We start from the raw sequence: 27509 nt of genomic DNA on the forward strand, positions 1-27509 counted from the left end.
AATTTTCAGTGAAGTTTCTACCAAAATGCAGTACCTAAACGTACTTTATTGCACTCTAATACATTTCCCGAAGTTTCAGCTCGATATTTTACTTACAAAAAATGTTGTTAGGTTCAAAAAAACATTCAGTGAACTGAAAAACTGTGGTCGGTAATATAGGTATCGGGTTCAGTTCCTTTGGCCTTTTTTCCACAAAAATGAAAAAAAATTTAACTGTTTTCGGAGATGGTACAAAATATTATAACGGATAATCCTGAACTCTTTTTTCAGGGAACATAACAAACAAAATTTATTGTGCTAAATAAAAATTTGATGCATTTGCACTATTTTGAGGTTAGGATAGTTGTTCAGCTCTCTGTTGGCTTATGGCAAATTTGATTGGTTGATAACCTAGATACGAACTCGATTTGTCAAATTAATCGTGGAATTAATATTTTTCATAAGATTTATTTCTAGCTGCTGTGTTGGTTTATGGCAAATTTCATTGGTTAAGAACCTAGATACGAACTCGATGTGTCAAATTAATCCAACGATTAAGTAAAAATAGGCCTCTGTGAAAAGGTATCCTTAACACTGATAAAATCGATATAAATATTTTTAATTAAAATAAAATTAATTTAATATTTATTAATTTATATATTTATAAATTTATAATAATAATTTTAATATTTATATATATATATTTTATTTAAAAATGTATATAGTTAATAAAAACATTATAATTTCATTATAAACATAATTTAATTTATGAATAAAAATGTAATTTAAAGATTATACAATCATTTTAATATCTTCAATATAATTTTTTACTTAAAATATTTAAAAAAAAATAAAAATGATTTTATTCATTTATTAATTAAGTTAGAAGCTTCTTAAATAATTTCTTATGTATTATACACATTAATAAAATTTAGCAAAATTAATTTTTTTTAAGGTTGTTGGTTAAATCTGACTTAGAATTATTTTTTTCATAGGTACGAAACTGGCTCAATATATATTTTTTCCAACGGATTTGCGAACGAAAGAAAGAAAACTTGTTGAATATCCGGGGTTTTGCGAGATCCTCGGATCAATAAAATGTTGAGCAATCAAAAAATTTATCGAGCAAATGATTATTTTCACAGACAAATATGAGTTTTGCGAAAGATAGAAAACAGCGGGTAGCAAACGATTCTAACCGTTCAAATGCTGTCGTCTGCTACCCGCTGATTTCTATCTTTTGCAAAATTCATATTTGCGTGAAAATAATTATTTCCTCAACAAATTTGTTGATTTTTAAACATTTTATTGATCCGAGGATCTCGCAAAACCCCGGATATTCGACAAGTTTTCTTTCTTTCGTTCGCAAATCCTTCGGGAAAAATATATATTGAGTCAGTGCCGTGCCTATGAAAAAAATAATTTAAAGTCGGATTTAACCAACACCCTTAAGGCCATGTGACGAGCGTGTCACGTGACCAGATTCCTACCTTGCCGCCACACTTTTTGTTTCCCTACTAATTTTCACACGAAGCGCCATATCGAGTTGAAAATTTGATATAAAAAACAAGAAGTACTAAGAATGGTGGGTCTGGTTCTAAATTTATATAATTATGAAAAAAGGTTTTTGTTGTAAATATTTTTATTTTTTATTTCTTCATAATTATGAAAATTTAGGACCAAACCTAATTTTCTTAGTGCTTTTTAATTATTATCCTAAATTTTGCAACTTGATGTGGCGCTTGGTGTGGAAATAAGTTGGGAAACTCGTCACATGGCCTTAAGCCCGAAAAAAAGAGTCCAGGGATGTCCATTAGCATGTTTAATATCATGTCATAAAATTTTTAGGACATAATCTTTATTATAGTAGGAAAAAAGCTGAGGAAACCTAACACTGGCCAAATCGATAATTTGCAAAGTATCACATGCCCTTAAAGAATATAAATCAAATCATTAGATGAGAAGATTTCCTGAAAATAAAATCAAAAATATAACGACCAAATTTGGACAACCACTACAAAATGTTCCCATTGGAATATGAGAAAAAACCCTTTCTTCCCCTCCTTTTCCCTTAAAAAATAAAAAAAATAAAAGAAAATTATTCTTCCTCACTTTGGACAAAAATAAAAAGGAGGAAAGAACAATGAGAAGTCAACCAACCTTAAGGGCATGTGATACTTTTTCGTGTGGTCAATCGGGTACAGTTCCCCAGGCTTTTTTTTCACAAAAATGAGAATGTTTAAAAACTGAATTTGGAGATGCTATAAAATATCATCACGGCCGTCCCCGGACTCTTTTTTGAGGGATAATAACAAAAAAATTATTGTGCTAAATAAAAATTGTATGCATTATTTTGAGGTTACGTCCTTTTTCATCTCTGCCTTTCCGATAATTTGTAAATTATTTATGAAATAAACTTTTTTGATTGCCTGCAAACAAGATTAGTTCCGGGAAATTAATTACTATGTTTATTTGTAAGCCCAAAGTTTTTTCGGCCAAAAAATTGTGTAGTTTGAAAGTAACGCTCGGGTGAATTGTAACACACATAACCTCGAAATATACACACGTTGTTAGCAAAATCAAAATTTGTTTGAAAAAAAAACACAAAAAAAGTGTGCGGGGACGTCCGTTAGCATATTCACTATGATTACTCAGATTTTGATGACAAAATATTTTTTATCTTAGGAAAAAAAGCCGGGGGAATCTAACACTGAAAAAATCGATACTATTTCCTGAGCGCTGTGCAAATTAATCACATTTTGCTAAATTAAAACTTTTTTTAATTATCCCAACAAAAAAAGTGTGTGGGGACGTCCATTAGCATGTTCGCTATCATTTCCCAAATTTTTAAGACAAAATATTTATTATTATAGAAAAAAGCAGGGGGAACCTAAAACTGGTAAAATCGACAATTTTCTAAATATCACATGCATTTTAAATTGGATTGTTATCTTGTTAATTATCTTAAATTTTTAAATCATTAGTTGACGTTTTACTGTATACTTCTATTTTGTGATCAAGGAATTATTTAAAATAATTTTGTAAGTATTATTTGTTTCAAACAATTTCCTTGCACATTTAATCATTTTAAATAAGCGCGCTCACAGTAACGAATCCAGTTGTTGACGAAACACATGCGCATTATGAAAAGATCCAAAAATTGGAAGCACTTCCACTTTACCGACTATAGCACACATTTCCATGTAGAAGAGAATTTTGCTGGTTGTGGATGATTTCCGCTGGAAAATGGAAAACGTATTTTCATTTTCACGTACATATATATAATATAGAATATAGAAATTTCTTTGTGAGACTCTCTCTTTCAGTTTGCTTTTTGTCACTTTGTTGTCCCTTGTCATCTTTGTCCGTAAGTGTAATGAATCAGTGAAAAAAACGAGTGCGACATGATTGAGGTTAAAAATAGTATTTATTAATTCTAATCCATAAAGTACATTCGCCTGACAATGGAGGCCGATCAGGACATTTTGCACGAGTTTAAATTCGTTTTGGGTTCAATCGTGTCGGGCAGTGATCTGGAAGTGAAAGAAGGATGGATAAAGCTCGAAAAGCTCGAGCAAAACGTCCAGTCGACACAGTCCTCCAATTATGTCGATGTCCTTCGGGACATTCAGAAGGAGCTTCTCCACGGACAGGTTGAAAACATCCGAGAAATACCACAACTCCTGATGTGGTTCGCTAAGTATCTGAAAAACCCTGACCCCAATTTCAGCGACGACCTGGCCGCTTTCCTTCGGAACTCGAAGATCGATGACATCTCAATTTTGGAGTCGATTCTTCGTGTCTTTGAAAACAAAATCTACCTGAATACGAACACGAGTCACAAGAAACTCTGCAAGGCGATTGTCAACTCTCTCGCTAATTTTCAAATGCCTCGGGAAACAGAAGCTATTTCGAAATATAATTCCAGTGTTGAGAAAATCCAAGACTATCTCAAACCCTTCAAAGACCAGAAGAATCTCACCGTTTGTTTAGAGCAACTTTACTGTATCATTTCGACCAAACCCACACCCGGTTACGCCGCGTGCATCGTTCTTCTTTTAGTCGACAAACCTCTCATCGCGGACGGAGTTCGTTTGCTTCTCAACAGTCCCTACAAAGACCAGGAGCTCGTGAAAGCTTTGACAGTGATTTCCGAGTGGTTACTCAAAGGCAGACACAATGAACTCCTCGCCAAGTGGCTGATGACTTTCATCCAGGGTTTAGAATCCGAGAGAAAGTTCAGTATCCTGATGAAAATCGCAGAAACGGCACTCAACTTGCAAAATGTCTGTTGTGCATTCATTCTTCCAAAACAGAGTCAAACAGTCGGCAAAATCTATCTCTACATGCTCCAGAGACAAAACAACGTGAGTCTCTTTCACAAATTCATAGCCACAGTTGAAGAAAAAAGGATTCTAGGTAAGAATGTTTTTGAAATACTGCACTCCCAGGATGCAGAGTATGCAAGAGAGACTCTTCAAAATATGGTCGATGTGCTCGAGGCTCTGATAATGCGGTTTCCGGGACATGATGAGTTGTACACGAGTTTGCGGAGGAGCTTCCCGGTGAAGCCGAGAGAGGATATTGTCAAGGAAATCCTGAGGGATTCCTTCTGGAGTGACGAGAAGGAGAAGCTCCAGATCAGCTGTTTGCCGGAGAGAAGTAGAATTAATATTATGAGTGTTGACTGTTTACGGAGTGATGACAGCAAAGTGGGTCTGGCTAATCTGGGAAACACTTGTTACATGAACAGTGTTTTACAGGCTTTGGCTATGACGAGACAGTTTCGTTATGAGGTGTTAAATTATAAGGTCAGCGATCTTGCCAGTCAAGTTTTACTCAGGAAACTGCAGAATTTGTTCGCTCTCTTGATGTATTCGAAGAGGAGTTCCTTGTCGCCGAGCGAAATCCTCCAGGTGTCGAGACCGGCTTATTTCTTGCCTGGACAACAGCAAGATAGTTCGGAATTTCTTTGGTAATTATTTTCAGTTTCGTAGTTATGTTTTTCAATTATGCTATTATTTAGCTTACAATGCGTCATTCAACATTTTTTTACATTAAAAATTTTCCAAAGAATTTTTAAATGCTTTCTTAAAGACTCGAACAAATGCAAAATAAAAGCCTTTGATGTTGAAAATTTTGGATAAAAACATTTTTATTTAATAAATAAATAACATTTTTTAATTTATCTGCACTTTAAGTAATTAGGGTGGTTCAAAATAAAATTTTGAACTTTTTCAAGGATGTTTGAACTATTTAAAAAGAAAATAATTAAAAAACGATTTTAAACCAGTTCAAAATTTACGAATTTTCAGACTTTAACGTTAAAACTTAAACGGTTTCAATTTGAAATTCTTGGTCATTAAATAAATGTGAATGTGTGGCTCAAAGTTTATAAACTATTTTCAACTTCAAAATAACTTAAAAATAATATAGTCTTAATTAAAGAATTTTATTAAATTTTAAATATTGTTTCAGTCTAAAATATTCAATTTTTAACCCATTCAATTTGTAAATTCTAATTAAAAAAGAAAATTAGTTATTAAATATTTAGCAATATTTGAATTTTTATTTAAGACAAGTAAATTGAAACCAAATATTTAAAATTAAAGAATCCTTATCTGAATTGTTTCGCGTAAAAAACCTAGAATCGTTAAAATTTCATAAAATGATTAATTTCAAAATTTTGATGTATAATTTACAAATGAACATTTGTAGACAAAATTTGAGTAACTTTAAGATATATTTAGGAGTTTTAAAAAGATAAAAAATTATCATACCAATTTTCTTAAAATCTTTTTGAATCTTTTTTGAAAATTTTGTTTAAATCTTTGAAAAACTTTTTGAATATTCTGTTAAAATCATTTTTCAAAATGAAAAGTTATTTTTAATTTTTCTGGGAGTCTTAGGAATTTTTTTTTATTATTTTGAAGCCTTTCACAATTCTTGAAAAGAATCTAATTTTTTTGTTTAAAATCTGCGAAAATCTGTATATTGTTTTATATTAGGCTATCATTTCAAGTTTTACATTAAGTTTGAATCTTTTTAAAACTTCTACATATCTCTTAAAATAACTCAAATTTCGCCTACAAATAATAAATATTCAATTGTTATTCATACATCCAAATTGCAAAGAAATTTTCTAAAATTTTCAGGATTTTTCAAAAATTGTAGAAAAAGTTCAATCAATTTTGACAGATATTTAGAAGTTCTGGAAAAATTTCCAAAATAATTTTAAATTTAACACAACTTCTAGATTTCTCAAGATTTTGAAATAAAAATTTTACAAGGATGTTTACACTATTTAAAAAGAGAATCAGTTTAAAATTTAAGAATTTTCAGATTTTAATTTTAAAATTTAAACGATTTCAATTTAAAAGTCTTAGTCATTAAACAAATGTGAATGTGTGGATGAAAGTTTATAAACTATTTTCAACTTAAAAATAACTTCATAATAATATATTCCTAATTAAAGAATTTGATTAAATTTTAAATATTGTTTCAGTCTAAAATATTCCCTTTTTAACCCATTCAATTTGTAAATTCTAATTAAAAAAGAAAATTAGTTATTAAATATTTAGCAATATTTGAATTTTTATTTAAGACAAGTAAATTGAAACCAAATATTTAAAAGTAAAGAATCCTTAACTGAATTGTTTCGCGTAAAAAACCTAGAATCGTTAAAATTTCATAAAATGATTAATTTTAAAATTCTGATGTATAATTTACAAATGAACATTTGTAGAAAAGTTATTTTTAATTTTCCTGGGAATCTTAGGAAATTTTTTTTATTATTTTGAAGCCTTTCACAATTCTTGAAAAGAATATAATTTTTTTAAAATCTGCGAAAATCTGCATTTTGTTTTATATTAGGCTATCATTTCAAGTTTTACATTAAGTTTGAATGTTTTTAAAAATTCTACATCTCTTAAAATTACTCAAATTTCGCCTACAAATAATAAATGTTCAATTGTTACTTATACATCCAAATTATAAAGAAATTTTCTAAAATTTTCAGGATTTTTTAAAAATTGTAGAAAAAGTTGAATCAATTTTGACAGATATTTAGAAGTTCTGGAAAAATTTCCAAAATAATTTTAAATTTAACACAACTTCTAGATTTCTCAAGATTTTGAAATAAAAATTTTCCAAGGATGTTTACACTATTTAAAAATAGAATCAGTTTAAAATTTAAGAATTTTCAGATTTTAATTTTAAAATTTAAACGGTTTCAATTTGAAATTCTTAGTCATTAAATAAATGTGAATGTGTGGCTCAAAGTTTATAAACTATTTTCAACTTCAAAATAACTTAAAATTAATATATTCTTAATCAAAAAATTTTATTAAATTTTAAATATTGTTTAAGTCTAAAATATTCCATTTTTAACCCATTCAATTTATAATTTCTAATTAAAAAGAAAATTAGTTATTAAATATTTAGCAATATTTGAATTTTTATTTAAGACAAGTAAATTGAAACCAAATATTTAAAAGTTCGAAAAATGCTTATTTTGTAAGTAAAATTAAAAAATTTTGATGTATAATTAATAAATGAACATTCGTAGGAATTTTTTTTAGTAATTTTAAGAGATATTTAGGAGTTTAAAAAAGATCAAAAATCATCATGCAAATTCTAGAAAGTTTTCTTAATATCTTCTAGAATCTTTTTCGAAAATTTTGTTTAAATCTTTTAAAAAATGTTTAAATATTCTCTTAAAATATTTGTTCAAAATGAACAATTATTTTTCATTTTCCTATGAATCTTAAGAAAATGTTTTTATTCTTTTGAAGCTTTTTACAATTCTTGAAAAGAATCTAATTTTTTTGTTTAAAATCTGCGAAAATCTACATTTTGTTTTATATTAGACTATATCATTTTAAGTTTTACATTAAGTTTGAATCATTTCAACACTTCTACATTTATCTTAAAATTACTCAAATTTCGCCTACAAATAATAAATGTTCAATTGTTATTTATACATCCAAATTCTAAAGAAATTTCCTAAAATTTTCAGGATTTTTTAAAAATTGTAGAAAAAGTTAAATTAATTTTGACAGATATTTAGAAGTTCTGAAAAAAATTCGAAAATAATTAAAAATTTAAAACCAATTTAAAATAACTTCTAGATTTCTCAAGATTTTGAAATAAAATTTTGAACCTTTCCAAGGATGTTTAAACTATTATATTTAAAAAGAAAATAATTGAATTTCTAATTTAAGAAGTGTTCAGTTAAAATTTTTGCAATTTTTCAATATTTAATGTTTCTAGCTTATAATTATATAATTTTGAACATTTTAAAGTTATTGAAAATTTAACAGTTCCACTTTAAGTGCTTTCATTTGCAGCTCAGTTTTTATTACCTCAAATGGGAAATTTTTTAGCTTTAGAGCTTCATTTTTAAAACTTAATTGACTGTGAAAAATGTTTGCAAGTCCGGAAAACACCGGGAAATTATTTCGTCGATTAAAACGGCCACTTTGATTATTTTCATTGCCGTTGTGTCTCTTGCATTTTTTACAAGAACCTTGAATCGATTTCTTCTTCTTTCTCTTAAAACGTTCTATTGAAATACGAAAAGTAATTTGAATCTTTCAGTATATTATGAAATAAAAAAATCTGGTTTAGAAGAAATCTTGCTAATGAAAAGTTTTTAGTTATCAAGATGGACCGGGAAGTGGCAGTGGATTTATTTTTTGACTAGAAATTTTACAAATTTTTAGTAAAAAAAAAAAAAATTCGTCAACTTTGATATCAGACTTTTTTTTAATAATTAGGTAAATTGTTATGTTTTCCAATTATGATTCGTAAATTTAATTGAAAACGCTTTTCTTTTTAAAAATGTGACGACTTTGTTCAAAATCCAATTTTTTTTGGTTAAGAATTAGATTTTTAACGAAAAATTCAACTTTCTAATTTTTAATAGCAATTTTATATTTATTATGCGAGAGTTCAACTATTTGGTTTAAAACCCATGTTTTTTGGATGTAAAGTTGTCTTTTTATCTTGAAAATTCATTTATTTTGTTGAAAATTCACGTATTTTGTTAAAAAATTAATTTTTTGTCGTAAAAAATCCATTTTTTTTCTTGTAGAAAATGATTCTTACCTTCGAAAGTTAATCTTTTTGTTTAAAAAGTTTTTTTTTTTGGGTTAAAAATTCAAGTATTCCAGTTAAATATTGTTGAAAATTAATTTTATAATTTAAAGTTCATCATTTTAATTAAAAGTTATTTCTTTGGTAGAAAAAGGAGCTATTGGATTGAAAACTTGTTTTTTCTTTGAATAAGAAGAAATATTTTTTAACGAAAATTTAACTTCTTTCTAAAAACCCGATTTTTTTGGGTTAAGCATTAGTTTTTAAACGGAAAATTCAACTATTCTGTTGTTTGATGAAATTTAAATATATTTTTTAAAAATGAAAATTCAACTGTTTGTTGAAAATTGATGTTTTTTATTTAAAAATTAAACTATTTTCTTTTAAATCAATTTCATTTGTGGAAAATTCATCTTTCTTTTTAGAAAATTAATGTCATTGGCTGACAGTTAATTTTTCCAACCTTAACCTTAACAGTTCCATTTTGGGAGAAAAATGGTCCTTTTCTAGTTAAAAATGTAACAATTTGGATGTAAACTTATCTTTTTTAATTGAAAATTCATTTATTTTGTTTAAAAAAAATTATTTTTGGTAGAAAATCGGCTTTTTTTTTAGAAAATTCTTTGTTCTTTTAAAATTAATCTAATTGTTTATAAATTATTCTTTTTGGGTGAAAATTCAAGTATTACAGTCAAATATTCATCGCTTTAGTTAAAAATTCATCTTTCAGGTTAAAAATAAATTTACTTGTTTAAAAAATTAACTCTGTTTTTGAAAATAAATTTTTTTATTGAAAGTTCCTCATTTTAATTAAAGATTCATTTCTTTTGTTGCAAAATGAGCTATTTGATTGAAAATTTGTCTCTTTTTTGGTTGAAAATATTTTTTTAAACTGAAAACACTATTCCAGTTGAATATTCCATAATTTGAGTTGAAAATTCATTTCATTGTTTGAAAATTTAATTATTTGTTGAACTATTTTGTTAAAACTTCATTTTTATGGGTTCAATATTCATAATTTTAATTCAAAATTAATGTATTTGGTTTAAAATTGAATTATTTTGTTGAAAATTAATTTTGATCACTGAAAATTTCTGTATTATATTTTTGTTTGAAAATTCATATTCTTTAGTCGAAAATTCAATCACTATTTTAAAAGTTACACTTCTTTATTAAACATTAATTTTTTTATTGAAATCTTTTGTTGTTGAAAATAAATTTTTTAATTAAAATTTTACTTATTTTATTTATGTTTGAAATTTGATTATTATCATTTAAGAATTCAATTTTCTTTCTTTAAAATAAAAATATTTTGTGGGTGAAATATCAGTATTACATTTTTCATCAAGAGAATCTATAATTTTTTGGTGAAAAATGATTTCCCTTGTTAGAAAATTGGACTGTTTTATTGAAAATTAAATTTCTTTACAACAAATTTCATTATTACATTGTTGGTAGAAAATTGATCTTTTTCAGTCGAAAATTCAATTACTTGATTAAAAATTAAACTAATTTGTTACATAATAATTTTTGTAATAACTTTTTTTTAAACTTAATCATTAAGCTAACAATGTAATTATTTTATTTTTGGTTGAAATATGATCTTTTTATTTTTTAAATAAACTGTTTTTTTAATTTAAAATTAAAATCTTTTTTGTTTTAAATATCAATATTAAATTCTTCGCCGAGATAATCTATCTTTTGTGGTTGAAAATTAAACTACTTGGATAAATTCTTTTTTTTTATTTCTTTGTTTGAAAATTTAATTTGTTTTATTAAATTAGTTGGTTAAAACTTAATTTTTTGGTTGATTATTCATCATTTTTGTTGAAAATTCATTTCTTGGATTGGTAATGAGAACTATTAAAAAGAAAGTTTTTTATTTAATTAATTTAACTGAAAAATTCATTACTTGATTAAAAGTTGAACTACTTTATTAAAAATTACTTTGTTTTAAATAATTATTTTATTTTTGGTTAAAATTTGATCTTTTCTATTTGAGAATTTAACTGTTTTTGATTTAAATTAAAAATATTTTTTTGGTTCAAATATCAATACTACATTTTTTTTCTAGAGAATCTACTTTTTTTAGTTGAAAATTGATTCCTTTTGTTGAAAATTTAACTATTTTGTTGAACTACTTTGTTCACACTTTATTTTTTGGGTTGAATATTTATAATTTTAGTTGGAAATTAATCTATTGGGTTGAAAAGTGAACTATATTGTTAAAAATTAATTCTGTTTATTGACAATCTAGTTATTCCATTTCTGGATGAAAATTTAGCCTTTTCAGACAAAATTTAAATTACCCGGATAAAAGTTTAACTACTTTATTAAATATTAATTTTTGCTTAAAAATTGTTTTTTTGTTTGCTGAAAATTAAGCGTTTAAATAAAAATTGAATTATTTTATTTTTGTTTAATGTTTGATATTTTTTATTTAAGAATTCCACTGTTTTTTTATTAAAAATTCAAATATTTTTTGGTTCAAATATGAATATTATATTTTTAGTTTGGAGAATCTATTTTTTTTTGGTTTGAAAATTCAATTTTTTTGTTGAAAATTGGAACTATTTGGTTTACAATTCTTTTTTTAAATTAATTAATTGGAAATTTAATTTTACCATTTTTTGTTAGAAATTAGTTTTTTAGCAAAAAATGTAATTATTTTATTTCTAGATAAAATTGTATCCTTTTTATATGAAAATTAAATTAATTTGTTTAAAATTTGCTTTCATTTGTTTGAATTCTCTATTTTTAATTTATACTTAAAATATTTTTCTGCGTAGAAATTTATAATTTTTGTAAAAAATTCATTTATTTTGTTGGAAATTAAAATATTTTCTTAATAATTATTTTTTTCATTGAAATTTGATTTTGAAACTAAAGACTTCATTATTTAAAAAGATATTACTATTTACATTTTAACAATGTGTGATCAGCAATATTAATGGAATTTTTTAGTATTTTAATATTTAAAAATGGAACATTATAGTACAGATTTTCCAAAAGTTTATGTATTTAATATTATAAAATAAAAATCCATTTAATTAAAACGGGTTCTAAAGAGAAATTTAATGAATAAATTTAATGTATATCCAAGGAATTTCAAATGATTTCTACTTATTTAAATGACTTTTTACGATTTCCAAATATTTAAATTATTTAAATGAGTTGATTAAATTTAATTTCAAGGGATTTCATTTTAAAAACTGGTATAACGTTTATTATTAAAAAATGTGTTGTTATGAATTTTTAAATACTTTATGTTTTTAATATTAGAAAATATTAAAACTTCTAAGGCACTTTCAGGAGCTTTTAATTTGAATTATTTTAGGGAATTTTAAAAGATTCCAAGGATTTTCAAAAATTAATTTCAATAATTTGCAGTGATTTCAAAGCTTTTGAAATATTATAGGATAAAGAATTTCTGAAGATACAGAACGATTTTGCAGGACGTATGAGGTTTTAAAATATTTAAAAATACCTTACGTTATTTTATAAGATTTTTGAGGATTTCAATGATTTCAAGGGAATTTAAAACTCAATGTATTTTTTAAATACATTTTCCATGATTTCAGAAAATATCATCATAGAATTTCAAGGAATTTCATAATATTTTAGTGCACTTTAAAGAATTTAAAATTCTTTGTAATTTTCTTGAATTTGATTAATTCACTGGAAGTTTTTTAATTCACATTAATTTGTATAAATATACTCTTTTCTACTTAACTCAGTGATTTTTTTTTTCATTTTTAAAAGATTTAATTTAATTGCTCCTGCGGATCAATTGATAAAATGATTAAAGAATTTAAAGTAATTTGGATTTTTTTAAAAGATTGCAAAGCATTTTTTTATGCATTTCAGTAATTTAATGGGATTTATAAGGATTTAAAATACTTGAGGATATTACAAAAGATTCTCAGGTGTTTTCAAGTGCTTTAAAAAGTTTCAAGGTCTTTCAAATATATTAAGGGATTCGAAATATTTTAGGAAATTTTAAAAGGTTACCAGAATTTTTTTATTTATTACAGTTGTTTGAAGTTTTTCAAAGATTGCAATATTTTAACGTATTTGAAAAGATTTCGGTTTTAATAATTTTAAGGGATTTTAATGTTTTAGTGTTTAACTTCTTCTAAATTTACTCAATTCTACCAAATGCAATTAATTTTTCCATGTTTCAAACATTTTTTCGATTCTTAAAATTATTGGTCCAATGCATTTGAATTTATTTGAATTTATCTTGAATGGTTTTGTAATCTTTAGTCACTACTTGTGTTGGAAATTATTAGGGTTTTAAGGGTGTCAAATTTTTTCTTGAAATGCAGCCTGAATTCTTTGGAATTCTCTTGAATTAAAAAAAAAATTTTCTCTAATCTTTCTAAATTCACTCAATTCTCATTAATTTCTCCTAAATCCTTTTAAATTCTTCTAAATTCACTTAATTCTACCCATCTCAACTAATTTATCCATGTTTTTCAAATTTTTTTGATTCTTAAAATTGGCCCAACGCATTTGAATTCCTTTGAATTTATCTTAAATTGTTTTGTAATCATTAGTCACTTCTTGTGTTAGAAATTAGCAGGGGCTTAAAGATTTGAAATTTTTCTTGAAATTCACCCTGAATTCTTTTAAATTCTTTGGAATTCTATTAAATTTTTAAAAAATTTTCTTGAATCCTTCTAAATTCACTAAATTCTACTTAATTCAGTGAATATTAAAAAAAATTTTATTTAATTGATTCTGAAGTCTATTAACCTCATATTAAATTCTTAGACATTTTATCATATTCTTAGAATTGCTTTGAATTTTTATTAATTTAATTCAATTCTTCTCTTTAATCTTAAATTCCTCTAAATTTAATCCAGTTTTACGGAAATCAAAGGGATGTTTTTGATTTTTTCAACATTTTCCCGAATTCTTTTGAATTTATCTTGATTTGTTTTGTAATCATTCGTCACTTCTTATGTTAGAACTTAGCAGGGTTTTAAAAATTTGGAATTTTTCTTGGAATCCACCGTGAATTCTTTGGAATGATCTTTTTTTTTAATTTTCTTGAATCCTTCTAAATTTACTCGATTCTATTTAATTCAGTGAATTTTTTTGAATTTTTAAAACTTTTTATTGTTTTGATCTTGAAGTCTATTAACCTCATATTAAATTCTTAGGCATTTCATCATATTTTTAGAATTCCCTTAAATTTTTCTAAGCTTATTTCAAAATTACTGAATTCAATTAAGTTTTTTCAAATAGTTTTAAATCCATATGATTTTTTTTAATTGACTATGAATTTAATTTAATTGTCTTCTTTCATCTTAAATTCCTTTAAATTCAATCCAGTTTTACGGAAATCAATGGGATTTTTTATATTTTTTTTCAACATTTTCCCCAAGTAATTTGAATTCTTTTGAATGTAAATTGAATTGTTCCAGAATCTTGAGAATTTATCATGAATTTGGTAACCTTTGAGCGGGAAAAGTACTCTTTTGTCCCTATATTTTTTCCCATAGGGACTGCGAGGGCTGAAAATATTTATCACAGTATTGATTAATTAAAAATTTTCAGTCATCTACTCGATGTCCTGTATGAACAAGAGAAATCAGCAATTTCAATTAGTGGGAGTACTGAAACGATGGTCGACCTAAAACCTATTTCCGATGAACCGATGGACGTGGCGGATGAGGATGTCGCTGCGAGTGACGAATCAGTTATTAAACGCTGGACCACGGAAGAAGATTTAACCGAAGGTGCTGCTCTAAAAAGAAAAACACAGTCGTTGGCTGATTTTACCCAGGGTAAAATGTTTCAAAGAGAACCTTTGCTTCCTATGACCGGGCAAGGTCATAGAATTGTCAAAAATTTGAAAAATTTTCCAGCCCTCCCACTTATCACACTATTGGACACTTTTTTTAGATTTATTTTCTCACAAATCTCACTATTTATTTACTTTTTATTTATTTATTTACTTTTTTGCTAGAAAAATATTTTTGAACTCTTTCGCTAATCGGTTAAAATAATAGTTGTTGTATTTTCAAGTAAAAAATACGAATTTTGAACCGAGAAAAATTTTCCAGCCCTCCCACTTATCACACTATTGGACACTTTTTTTAGATTTATTTTCTCACAAATCTCACTATTAATTTACTTTTTATTTATTTATTTACTTTTTCGCTAGAAAAATATTTTTGAACTCTTTCGCTAATCGGTTAAAATATAAGTTGTTGCATTTTCAAGTAAAAAATACGAATTTTGAACCGAGAAAAATTTTTCAGTCAATGAAGACAAATAATGTTATGCAATATGTTAAAGTTTCAAGCCAGGAAGATGAGCTTTCAACAAGAAAGTTTTATTTTTAACCAAATATTTAAATTTTAGACTAAGAAGACGAATTTTCAACAAAAGACGTCATTGTTTATCCAAATAATCGAATATTCAATCAAGAACATTAATTTTCCACGAGAAAAGACATATTTTTGATCAAATTCATAAATTTTTAACCACATATTGGAATTTTCAACCAAGCATTTTAAAATTTTCTACCAGAAAAAGAACCAATTTTTAGTTAAATAGTTGCATTTTTAACCAAGAATATTAATTTTTACTAGAAAAAAAATGATTTTTTAACCAAATGTATCAATTTTTAACCGAATATTTCAATTTAGAAACAATCATATTAAACTTCTAACAGAAAAATAGAATTTTTCACGAAATTCTAACATCTTTACCAAATAATGTAATTTTAAACCAAAAGCATTAACTTTCTACCAAAAAGAAATTTTGTTAACCAAATAATTGAATTTTCAATCAAGAAAATTCATTTCCTGTCAAAAAAAATTAATTTTTAACAAAATTTATACATTTTCTAAACAAGTATTTGAATTTGCTGTCATAAAGATGAATTTTCAACAAAATACATCAATTTTTACCAATTTAGTTGAATTTTCTATCAAAGATATGAATTTTAAACAAACTGCATAAAGTTTCATTTGAATATTTTCAATATTGGATGTGATGTTAGTTCAAGAAAACTATTTTCTACCTTGAAAGACGAGTTTTCAACCAATTATATAAATATTCATCTAATAAGACGAATTTTTAACAAAATTCGTAAATAGTTGAATTTTCAAACCCCAAATATCAATTTTCTATCCAAAAAGACAAGTTTTCAACAAAATACATAAATTTTTAACTAAATAGTTGAATATTCAACCAAGAACATTAATTTTCTACCGAAAGACATATTTTTAAACAAATTCATACAATTTAAACAAATATTTGAATTTTCAACCAAGTATTTTAAAATTTCTACTAGAAAAAAGACGAATTTGTGTCTAATGGAATTTTCAATCAAAAAGATTAATTTTCTACCAAAAATTATTGTTTTTAACTAAATAATTGAATTTTCAATTCAGAAAATTAATTTTCTGCAATAAAAATTAATTTAAAAAAAAAATTCATACATTTTTTAAAGAAATATTTGATTTTTTGGCCATGAAGATGAATTTCCAACAAATAAAATCAATTTTCAACAATTTATTTGAATTTTCTATTAAAAATACAAATTAAAAAAAGATTAAATAAATTTTCATTTGAATGTTTTCAATAATAGATGTGGTGTTAGTCCAAGATAATTAATTTTTCATGATAGAAGAGGAGTTTTCAACAAATTATATAAATATTCATCCAATAGGGTGAATTTTTAACGAAATTCATAAATTTTTTACTAAATAGTTGAAATTTCAACCAGAAAGCATTAAAAAATTTTCTATCAGAAAAAGGACGAGTTTTGGGCTAAATAGTTAAATTTTCAACCAAGAATATTAATTTTTACCAGAAAAAAAACAAATTTTTAAGAAAATTGATAAATTTTGGATTCAATATTTGAATTTTTAAAGAAGCACATTAATCTTCTCACAGAAAAATCTAATTTTTCACAAAATTTTAACATTTTTACCAAATAATGGAATTTTTAACCAAAAATATTAATTTTCTACCAAAAAGAACTTTTTTAAACAAAATAATTGAATTTTCAATCAAGAAAATTAATTATCTGCCATAAAAATTAATTTTTAACAAAATTCATATTTTTTTTAATCAAATATTTAAATTTCCACCAAAAAGATGATTTTTTAACAAAAAAATATCAATTTTCAACAGTTTAGTTAAATTTTCTATCAAAAATAAGATTTATAAAAAAATCCCATACATTTTTATTTAAATATTTTCAATAATGGATGCGATTTTAGTCAAAGAAAATTAATTTTTTATGATACAATACGAGTTTTCAATAAATCATTTAAATATTCATCCAACCGGGTAAATTTTTAACAAAATTCATAAATTTTTACCAAATAGTTGAAATTTCAACCACCAAGCATTTAAAAATTTTCTATTAGAAAAAGGACGAATTTTTGGCTAAATAGTTAAATTTTCAACCAAGAAAATTAATTTTTACCAGAAAAAAAAAACAAATTTTTAACAAAATTTATACCAAATAATGGAATTTTGTACCAAAAATATTAATTTTCTACCAAAAAGAACTTTTTTTTTAACTAAATAATTGAATTTTCAATTAAGAAAGTTAATTTTCTGTCATAAAAACTAATTTTCAACAAAATTCATATTTTTTTACAATCAAATATTTAAATTTCCACCAAAAAGACGATTTTTTAACAAATAAACATCAATTTTCAACAGTTTAGTTAAATTTCCTATCAAAAATACGATTTAAAAAAATAATTACATCAATTTTCATTAAAATATTTTCAATAATGGATGTAATGTTAATCCAAGAAAACTATATTCTACTATAAAAGACTAATTTTCAACAAATTATATAAATATTCATCTAAAAAGGCGAATTTTTAACAAAATTTAAAATTTTTTACCAAATAGTTGAATATTTAACAAAGAAAATTGTTTTCTACCGGAAGACATATTTTTAAACCAATTTATACATTTTTAACTAAATATTTCAATTTTAAACCAAGCATTTTAAAATTTCTAGTAGAAAAAGTGCGAATTTTTGGCTAAATAGTTCAATTTTCAACCAAGAATATTAATTTTCACCAGAAAAAAATGAATTTTTAACAAAATTCATCAGTTTTTAAACAAACATTTCAATTTTGGAATAATATTAATTTTTTATCAGAAAAAATTAATTTCTAACAAAATTCTAACAATTTTACCAAATATTTGAATGTTGAACAAAAAATAATTATTTTCTACCAACAAGAGAAATTTTTAACCCAAGAATTGAATTTTTAATCAAGAAAATTAATTATTTGCCATAAAAATTAATTTTTAACCAAATTCATAAATTTTTCAATGAAAAATTTGAATTTTCTACCAGAAAGACGAACTTTCTACAGAAAACATCAATTTTTAAAATATAGTTGAATTTTCTATTAAAAACACAAATTATCAAAAAATTGCATACATTTTTATTTAAATATTTTCAATAATGGATGCCGATGTTAGTCCAAGAAAATAAAATTTTCACCATAAAATACGAGTTTTCAACAAATTATATAAATTTTCATTTAATAGGTCGAATTTTTAACAAGATTTGTAGTTGCATTTTCAACCAAGGACTTTAATTTTCTACCAGAAAAGACATATTTTTTTACCAAATTCATACATTTTTAACTTCACTAAATTATATAAACTTTCATCTAAGAAGAATATTAATTTTTTACCAGAAAACCGAATTTATAACAAAATTCATAAGTTTTTAAGCAAATATTTCAATTTTAGACCAAGCATATTAATTTTCTGTCAGAAAAATGAATTTTGAAAAACTTCTAAACGAAATTACCAAATGAAATTGAATTTTCAACCAAGAAGATCAGTTTTATTCCAGAAAAGACAAATTTCCAACAAATTACATCAATTTTTAACCGAATATGTAGTTGAATCTTCTACTAAGAATATTAATTTTTATCAGGAAAACGAATGTATAACAAAATGCATAAATTTTTAACAAAATGTTTCCATTTTAGACCAAGCATATTTTTTGCCAGAAAAAACGAATTCTTAACAAATTTCATAAATTTTCAACGAAATATTTGCATTTTTATCCAAGCATACTAATTTTCTATCAGAAAAAAAGGAATTTTCAACAGAATTCTAACAATATTACCAAATAGTTTAATTTCGAACCGAGAATATTAAATTTCTATCAAAAAGACAAAATTTTAACCAAATAGTTGACTATTTAACCAAGAACATTTAATTTTCTACTAGAAAAGACTTTTTTATAGAAAATGAATTTTTACCAAATTAATACATTTTTAACTACATATTTAAATTTTCAACCAAGCATTTTAAAATTTTCTACCAGAAAAAGAACGAATTTTTAGCTAAACAGTTGAATTTTCAATCAAGAATATTAATTTTTTACCAGAGAAAAATGAAGTTATAACAAAATTCATAAGTTTTTAAGCAAATATTTCAATTTTAGATCAATAATATTATTTTTCTATCAGGAAAAATTAATTTTTAACAAAATTCCAACAATTTTACCAAATATTAGAATTTTGAACCAAAAATATTAATTTTCTACCGACAAGAGAAATTTTTAACCCAATAATTGAATTTTTAACCAAGAAAATTAATTTTCTACCATAAAAATTAATTTTTAACAAATTTCAGAAATTTTTAACAAAAAATTAAAAATTTTATCCAAGCATATTAATTTTCCACCAGAAAGAAAGAATTTTTAACACAATTCTAACATTTTTACGAAATAGTTGAATTTTGAATCAAGAATATTAATTTTCTATCATAAGACGAGATTTCTTTATAGAAAATTCTTCTTTTTGGTTGAAAATAAGTGGGTTTTGTTGAAAATGTTTTTATTTTTGTAAAATAGTAATCTCTGTAGTTGAAACTTCATCTTTCAAGTTGAAAATTTATTTTTAGGCTAAAAATTTATCATTTCAGTTGAAAATTTTTTTTTAAACTGAAAATGTTTAAAAGTTAAAAATCCTCATTTTTTAATTGAATATTTGATTATTTTGGTAGACAATTTTCTTTAACAATTCCTATATTTTGTTTATGAATTATTGGTCTTAATTACAAATTTAATTATTCCATTTTTGGGTCAGAATCCAACTTTTGTAGTTGAAACTTTATACTTTTTTTTCGTAATTTGCCTCTAAAAAATTAATCGTCTTGGTTAAATATTTAACTTATTATTATTCTTGGTTCAAAATTCAACTATTTGATTAAAAATTTGTTGTTTTTCAGGTAGAAATTTTAAAATGTTTGGTTGACAATTCCAATATGCGGTTAAAAATGTATAAATTTGGTGAAAAATATGTCTTTTCAGGTACAAAATTAATGTTCTTGGTTGAATATTCAATTATTTGAATAAAAAATGACGTCTTTTGCTGAAAATTTGTCCTTTCTGGCAGAAAATTCCAACATTTGGTTAAAAATGTATGAATTTAGTTAAATATTAATTATTTATGGCAGCAAATTAATGTACTTGATTGAAAATTCAATTATTTGGTTCAAAATTTGTCTTTTGGGTAGGAAATTAATATTTTTGGTTCCAAATTCCATTATTTGTTAAAAATGTTAGAATTTTGTGAAAAATTCGATTTTTTTGTTAGAAGATTAATATGATTGTTTGTAAATTTTTGGTTAAAAATTGATTAATTTGGTTAAAAATTCGTTTTTTTTCTGATAAAAATTAATACTCTTTGTTGAAAATTTAACTATTTAGCCAAAAAGTCGTTCTTTTTCAGGTAAAAATTTTCAAATGCTTGTTTGAAAATTTAAATATTTAGTTAAAAGTGTATGAATTTGTTTTAAAATATGTCTACTGGTAGAAAAGTAATTCTGTTTGTTGAATATTCAACTATTTAGTAAAAAAATTTATGAATTTTGTTAAAAATTCGCCCTGTTAGATGAAAATTTATATAATTTGTTGAAAACCCGTCTTTTATGGCGAGAAATTTCTTGAACTAACATCACATCTATTATTGAAAATATTCAAATCAAAGTTTATGTAATTTGTTTAAAATTCGTATGTTTGATAGAAAATTCAACTAAATTGTTAAAAACTGATGTTTTTTGTTGAAAATTCGTTTTTCTGGTGGAAAATACAAATATTTGATTTATTTTTAATGTCAGAGAAATAATTTTCTTGATTGAAAATTCAACTATTTGGTTAAAAATTTGTCTTTTTGGTAGAAAAATATTTTTTGTTCAAAACTCCATTATTTCGTAAAGATTTTAGAATTTAGTGAAAAATTAGATTTTTCTGGTAGAAGATTAATATGCTTGTTTGAAAATGGTAATGTTTGGTTAAAAATTGATTAATTTGGTTAAAAACTCATTTTTTTGCTAGTAAAAATTAATATTCTTGGTTAAAAATTCAAAAATTTAGCTAAAAATTCGTTCTTTTTCTGGTAGAACATTTTAAAATTCTTGGTTGGAAATTCAAATATGTCATTAAAAATGTATGAATTTGGTAAAAAATATGTCTTTTTTGGTAGAAAATTAATATTCTTGGTTGAAAATGCAACTACAAATTTTGTTAAAAATTCGCCCTGTCAGATGAAAATTGATATAATTTGTTGAAAACTTGTCGTTTATGGTAGAAAATAATTTTCTTGGGCTAACATCACTTCCATTATTGAAAATATTTAAATGAAAATTGATGTAATTTTTTTTTTAATTCGGATTTTCGAAAAAAATTCAACTAAATTGTTAAAAATTGATTTACTTTATTGGAAATTAATATTGATGGCAGAATATTCAAATATTTTTTTAAAAAATGTATGAATTTTGTTAAAAATTAATTTCTTATGGCAGAAAATTAATTTTGTTGTTTGAAAATTCAATTATTTGTTTAACAAAGTTTCTTTGTGATAAAAAATTAATATTTTTGGTTGAAAATTCCATTATTTTTTTTTAAATGTATGAATTTGGTAAAAAAAATGTTTTTTTCTGGTACAAAATTAATGTTCTTGATTGAATAATCAATTATTTGGTTAAAAATTCACCCTGTCAGATGAAAATTGATATAATTTATTGAAAACTTTTGGTTTATGGTAGAAAATAATTTTCTTGGGCTAACATCACTTCCATTATTGAAAATATTCAAATGAAAATCGATGTAATTTTTTGGAAAATTCGTATTTTTGATAGAAAATTCAACTAAATTTTAAAATATTGATTTATTTTATTGGAAATTCATCTTTATGGTAGAAAATTCAAATATTTGTTTAAAAAATGTATGAATTTTGCTAAAAAATAATTTTTATGTCAGAAAATTAATTTTCTTGATGAAAAATTCAATTATTTGGTAAAAAGTTTACGAATTTTGTAAAAAGTTCGACTTGTTAAATGAATATTTATATAATTTAGTGAAAACTCGTGATTTTTGACAGAAAATTAATTTTCTTGGACTAATATCACATCCATTATTGAAAATATTCAAATGAAAATTAATGTAATTTTTGGAAAATTCCTATTTTTGGTATAAAATTTAGCATTATTTTAAATATTCGTGTTTTTTGTTGAAAATTCGTCCTTTCTGGCAGAAAATTGAAATATTTGCTTAAAAACTTATGAATTTTGTTATAAATTCGTTTTTCTAGTAAAAAATTGATATTCTTCTTAGATGAAAGTTTATATAATTTAGTGAAATTAAAAATGTATGAATTTGGTAAAAAAATATGTCTTTTCTGGTAGAAAATTAATGTTCTTGGTTCAATATTCAATTATTTGGTTAAAAAGTGACGTCTTTTGTTGAAAATTCGTCCTTTCTGGCAGAAAATTCATATTCTTGGTTGAAAATGCAACTACAAATTTTGTTAAAAATTCAGCCTATTAGATGAAAATTTATATAATTTGTTGAAAACCCGTCTTTTTTGGTGAAAAATTTCTAGGACTAACATCACATCTATTATTGAAAATATTCAAATCAAAATTTATGTAATTTTTTTTAAATTCGTATTTTTAATAGAAAATTCAACTAAATTGTTAAAAATTGATGTATTTTTTTGGAAATTCATCTTTATGACAGAAAATTATATAAAATTATAAAACAATTCTTTTGAGTAGAAAATTAATTTTTTTGGTTGAAAATCGAAATATTTGGCCAACAAATTATTAATTTTCTTGAAAATTCTTTTTTTTTTCTAATAAAAATTAAGATTCTTGGTTGAAAATTGAAATATGTGGTTAAAAATGTGTGAATTTTAATTTAAAATATGTCATCCATTATTGAAAATATTCAAATAAAAAAGTATGGAATTTTTTCATCAATCGTATTTTTGATAAAAAATTTAACTGAAATGTTGAAAATTGATATTTTTTGTTAAAAAATAATTTTTTTGGTGGAAATTTAAATATTTGATCAAAAAAATTATGAATTTTGTTAAAAATTAATTTTTATGGCAGAAAATTAATTTTCTGGATTGAAGATTCAATTATTTAGTTAAAAACAATTATTTTTTGTAGAAAATTAATCTTTTTGGTTGAAAATTTCATTATTTAGTAAAAATGATAGAGTTGAAATTCAAATATTTGTTTAAATTGTATGAATTTGTTTAAAAATATGTCTTTCGGTAGAAAATTAATGTTCTTGGTTGAATATTCAACTATTTAGTTAAAAATTGATGTATTTTGTTGAAAATTTATCTTTTCTTTCAGAAAATTAATATTTGGGGTTGCAAATTCAATTATTTGGTAAAAATTTGTATTTTTGGAAGAAAATTAATATTTTTGGTTCAAAACTCCCATTATTTGGTAAAGATTTTAGAATTTTGTGAAAAATTGGATTTTTCTGGTAGAAGATTAATATTCTTCTTTGAAATTGTTAATATTTGTTTAAAAATTCATTTTTTTGCTAGTAAAAATTAATATTCTTGGTTAAAAATGCAACTATTTAGCTAAGAATTCGTTGTTTTTCTGGTCTAAAATTTTAAAATGCTTGGTTGAAAATTCAAATATGCCAATTTACCATATAAATATATCTTTTCTTTTAGAAAATTAATATTTTTAGTTGAAAATGCAACTACAAACTTGGTTTAAAATTCGCCCTGTTAGATGAAAATTGATACAATTTGTTGAAAACTCGTCTTTTATGGTGAAAAATTAATTTTCTTGGACTAACATCACATACATTATTGAAAATATTCAAATGAAACTTTATGTAATTTTTTGAAAGTTTCTATTTTTGGTAGAAAATTTAACATTATTTTAAATATTCATGTTTTTTCTTGAAAATTTGTCCTTTCTGGCCGAAAATTAAAATATTTGGTTAAAAAATGTATAAATTTTGTTAAACATTATTTTTTTATGACAGAAAATTAATTTTCTTGATTGAAAATTCAATTCTTTGGTTAAAAATTGGTCTTGTTGTTAGAAAATTCAATTATTTAGCTAAAAATTCGTTCACAAACATTATTGAAAGTATTTAAGTGAAAATTTATGCAATTTTTTTTAATTCGTATTTTAAGTAGAAAATTCAACTATATTTTAAAAATTGACGTTTTTGATGAAAATTCAGCTTTCTGGTAGAAAATTCAAATATTTGGTTAAGAATTTTATGAATTTAAAAAAAAATTAATTTTCTTGGTTGAAAACTCAATTATATCGTAAAAATTATAGAATTTTGTGAAAAATTCGATTTTTCTGGTAGAAGATAAATATGCTTGTTTGAAAATTCAAATATTTCGTGAAAAATATATAAATCACTTCTAAGTTGTGATATATGTGGATTTGCAATTTTTTATCAGGAATGGTTAAACTGTGATGCGCAACCTGGTGACAAAAATACAAACTGGAAAGAATAGGTACTATTTTAAAGATGAATTTTAATTTGTGCATAAAAGTGTTTTAACCATTTTTTCGTGGGGTTCAAAGTATCTATTGAATAATAAAAATAAGTCTTTTTTGGAAACAAATAGTTTTAGATGTTATTTACGTATTTTACAGTGAAGAAACACATTTTTTTGACAGAAATATTTTTCTAAAAAAACCATTTTTGTTCTATTGATTGTGATTTTCAAAACATTATGAACTTAAATCGACATTTTTTAAAGCAAAAATGAACTTAAATTAAATTTTTATTAATTTATAGATGAAATATGTACTATTTAAAAATTTGATCTAAAAGTTAGGTTTGAATTCGTATTTAAATTTCAATCATATATTATTCGTATTCTTTGCATAATATGAATAAAATTTGTCGATACCTACATTAATTAAAGTTTATTTGGGTTATTAACGCATTTAAAATGCCATGAAATAGTGATATAATTGTTTTTTTAAAATTATTTAACAAAAATGTGTTTTTTTACTGTATAAGATGGAAATATTATCTCAAACTATTTGTTTTTGATGAATATTTGTTTGTGGCTTTCACTCATTGTTTTAAATTTCATAAAACAGTCGTAAAAATTCTTTTATGCAGAAATAGAAATACATATTTAAAATTGTACCTACTTTTTCTAGTTCCAGTGTTCGGCACCAGGTGGCGAAATGGTAGACCACCGTTCCCAATAGTAAACATTTTTCTTACTTAAGGCCATGTGATGAGTGGGTCATGTGACCAGATTCCTACCTTACCGAAGCTTTTTTTATTTCCCAACTTATATTCACACGAAACGCCACATCGAGTTGAAAATTTGGGATACTAAAAAAGAAGCACTGAGAATGGTGGGTCTGGTCCTAAATTTGTATAATTATCAAAAAAGTTTATTGTTGTAAATAATTTTTTCGCTTTTTTATAATTATCAAAGTTTAACACCACATTTCTTAGTGCTTCTTATTTATTATCCCAAATTTTCAACTTGATGTGGCGCTTTTTGTGAAAATAAGTTGGGAAATAAGAAAGGTGCCGGTAAGGTAGGAGTCTGGTCACGTGATCCACTTGTCACATGGCCTTAATATCATTAAATTGTCTCCCTATCTCCTTAAAATCGTCTGACCAAATTATGAATGATTGCGTATAAACTACTGATCTCCTAATTGCAACCTTATTTTTAAACCTAAAAGGAAAGTTTAAAAACCGCAAGGATAATAAGAAAATGAATTACTGCAGGTGAAGAAATGGCTCAAACTCAGCACCTGAGCGACAGTCATTCCGACTCCACCGACAGTGGGATCCAGTCCGTGGGAGGTGAAGACGTGCCAAGTCCACCCTCGATCCTCGTACATCGAGTTTTCGGCGGAGAATCGAAAATCACCTACCAGTGTGCCCAGTGCGACAACAGCTCCGACAACACCGACAAATTTCGCGATTTGCAATTGTGCTTCCCGGAAGAGATACAGGAGAATCAGGAGGTGCGAGTCCAGGACCTGATCAACTACTACCTGACGCCCGAGAAACTGACTGGCGACAACAAGTACCGCTGCGACAAGTGCATGAAGCTCTGCGACGCCCAGAGAATCATAAAAATCCTCCAGGCGCCGAATCACCTCATCCTGACACTGAAGCACTTCCGCTACGACTCGGAGAGCCGGCTCCGAGCCAAGTTGCGACACAAGGTCCGCTACGACGAGACAATTCAGCTCGCGCTCTCGGACTCCTCGCCGGAAACGTATCGGCTCTACGCGGCCGTCGTTCATTCGGGCTACAGTATGGACTACGGACATTACATCACCTACGCCTGTGACTCGAAGCAGCAGTGGTATCGATTCAACGACAGTTACGTGTCCTCCTGCACGACCTTCCAGGAGTTCAAGCGCCTCGAGCCGCCTGACACGCCCTACATTCTCTTCTACGAGAGGTGCACTTCCGCGGGCCGACTCTTCGAGGAGGAGGAGGACAGACAGGAGTTGAGCAGTCTGAGCAAGCACATTCAGGACATTGTGGAGGCGGACACGAAGACGCTGTACAGTGCTGCCGGGTACAGGGACGACCGGAAAAGAACTGGTTATCATTTGAGTCGACACGACAATTCCGACGACGACAATCCACCCTCGAGCACTTGCCGAGGGCGGATTAATATACAGTCGAATAACTATTTATGGTAGAGGATACAATTTTTTTAAATATTAACATTAATGGACATTGAGCAGGGTGTCTACCTCACCGGAGAACTGGGAATTCTCTATGATTTGGCAAAAAAAAAAAAAAAAAAAATACAAAAATTAAGGATGTCCTCGAGAAGTCTTTGGCACGACCCTAAAACGTCTTTTGAGTATCCTAGCGATGATCTTGAAAGATTTATATGTAAGTAGGAAATATGTCCCGAGAAGGTCCTATGTGCTGACATTGGACGTCCTAGGATTGCCCCAAGGACGTTATTGGTATTTTTATAGTTTTTACCGATTGGGCTGACATTGGACGTCCTAGAAACGAGCCAAAGACGTTTTCGGAAGTTTTATGGTTATGGGCCGACATTGGACGTCCTAGGAACGTCTCAAGGTCGTTCTGGGGATTTTCGTGGTTTTTTGCATACTGGACT

The 27509-nt window shown here is 25.3% G+C and overlaps 1 protein-coding gene across 2 annotated transcripts; it reads left to right on the forward strand.

The window, feature by feature from the left end:
• Positions 1 to 3193: 3193 nt before the first annotated feature.
• On the forward strand, positions 3194 to 27201 carry LOC117177018 (ubiquitin carboxyl-terminal hydrolase 35). Of its 2 annotated transcripts, none has more exons than XM_033367471.1 (3): positions 3194 to 4954; positions 14641 to 14870; positions 26141 to 27201. In XM_033367471.1, exons 1-3 carry the CDS (start codon positions 3444 to 3446, stop codon positions 27073 to 27075), a joined length of 2676 nt encoding a protein of 891 aa, XP_033223362.1. In that variant the 5' UTR covers positions 3194 to 3443; the 3' UTR covers positions 27076 to 27201. The 2 variants fall into 2 exon arrangements, with proteins under 2 accessions (XP_033223362.1, XP_033223363.1); XM_033367472.1 differs by having other exon boundaries at positions 14641 to 14822.
• The last annotated feature ends 308 nt before the right edge of the window (positions 27202 to 27509 follow it).

The sequence above is a fragment of the Belonocnema kinseyi genome, chromosome 7 (assembly GCF_010883055.1).
Source record: "Belonocnema kinseyi isolate 2016_QV_RU_SX_M_011 chromosome 7, B_treatae_v1, whole genome shotgun sequence".
Lineage (NCBI taxonomy): Eukaryota > Metazoa > Arthropoda > Insecta > Hymenoptera > Cynipidae > Belonocnema > Belonocnema kinseyi.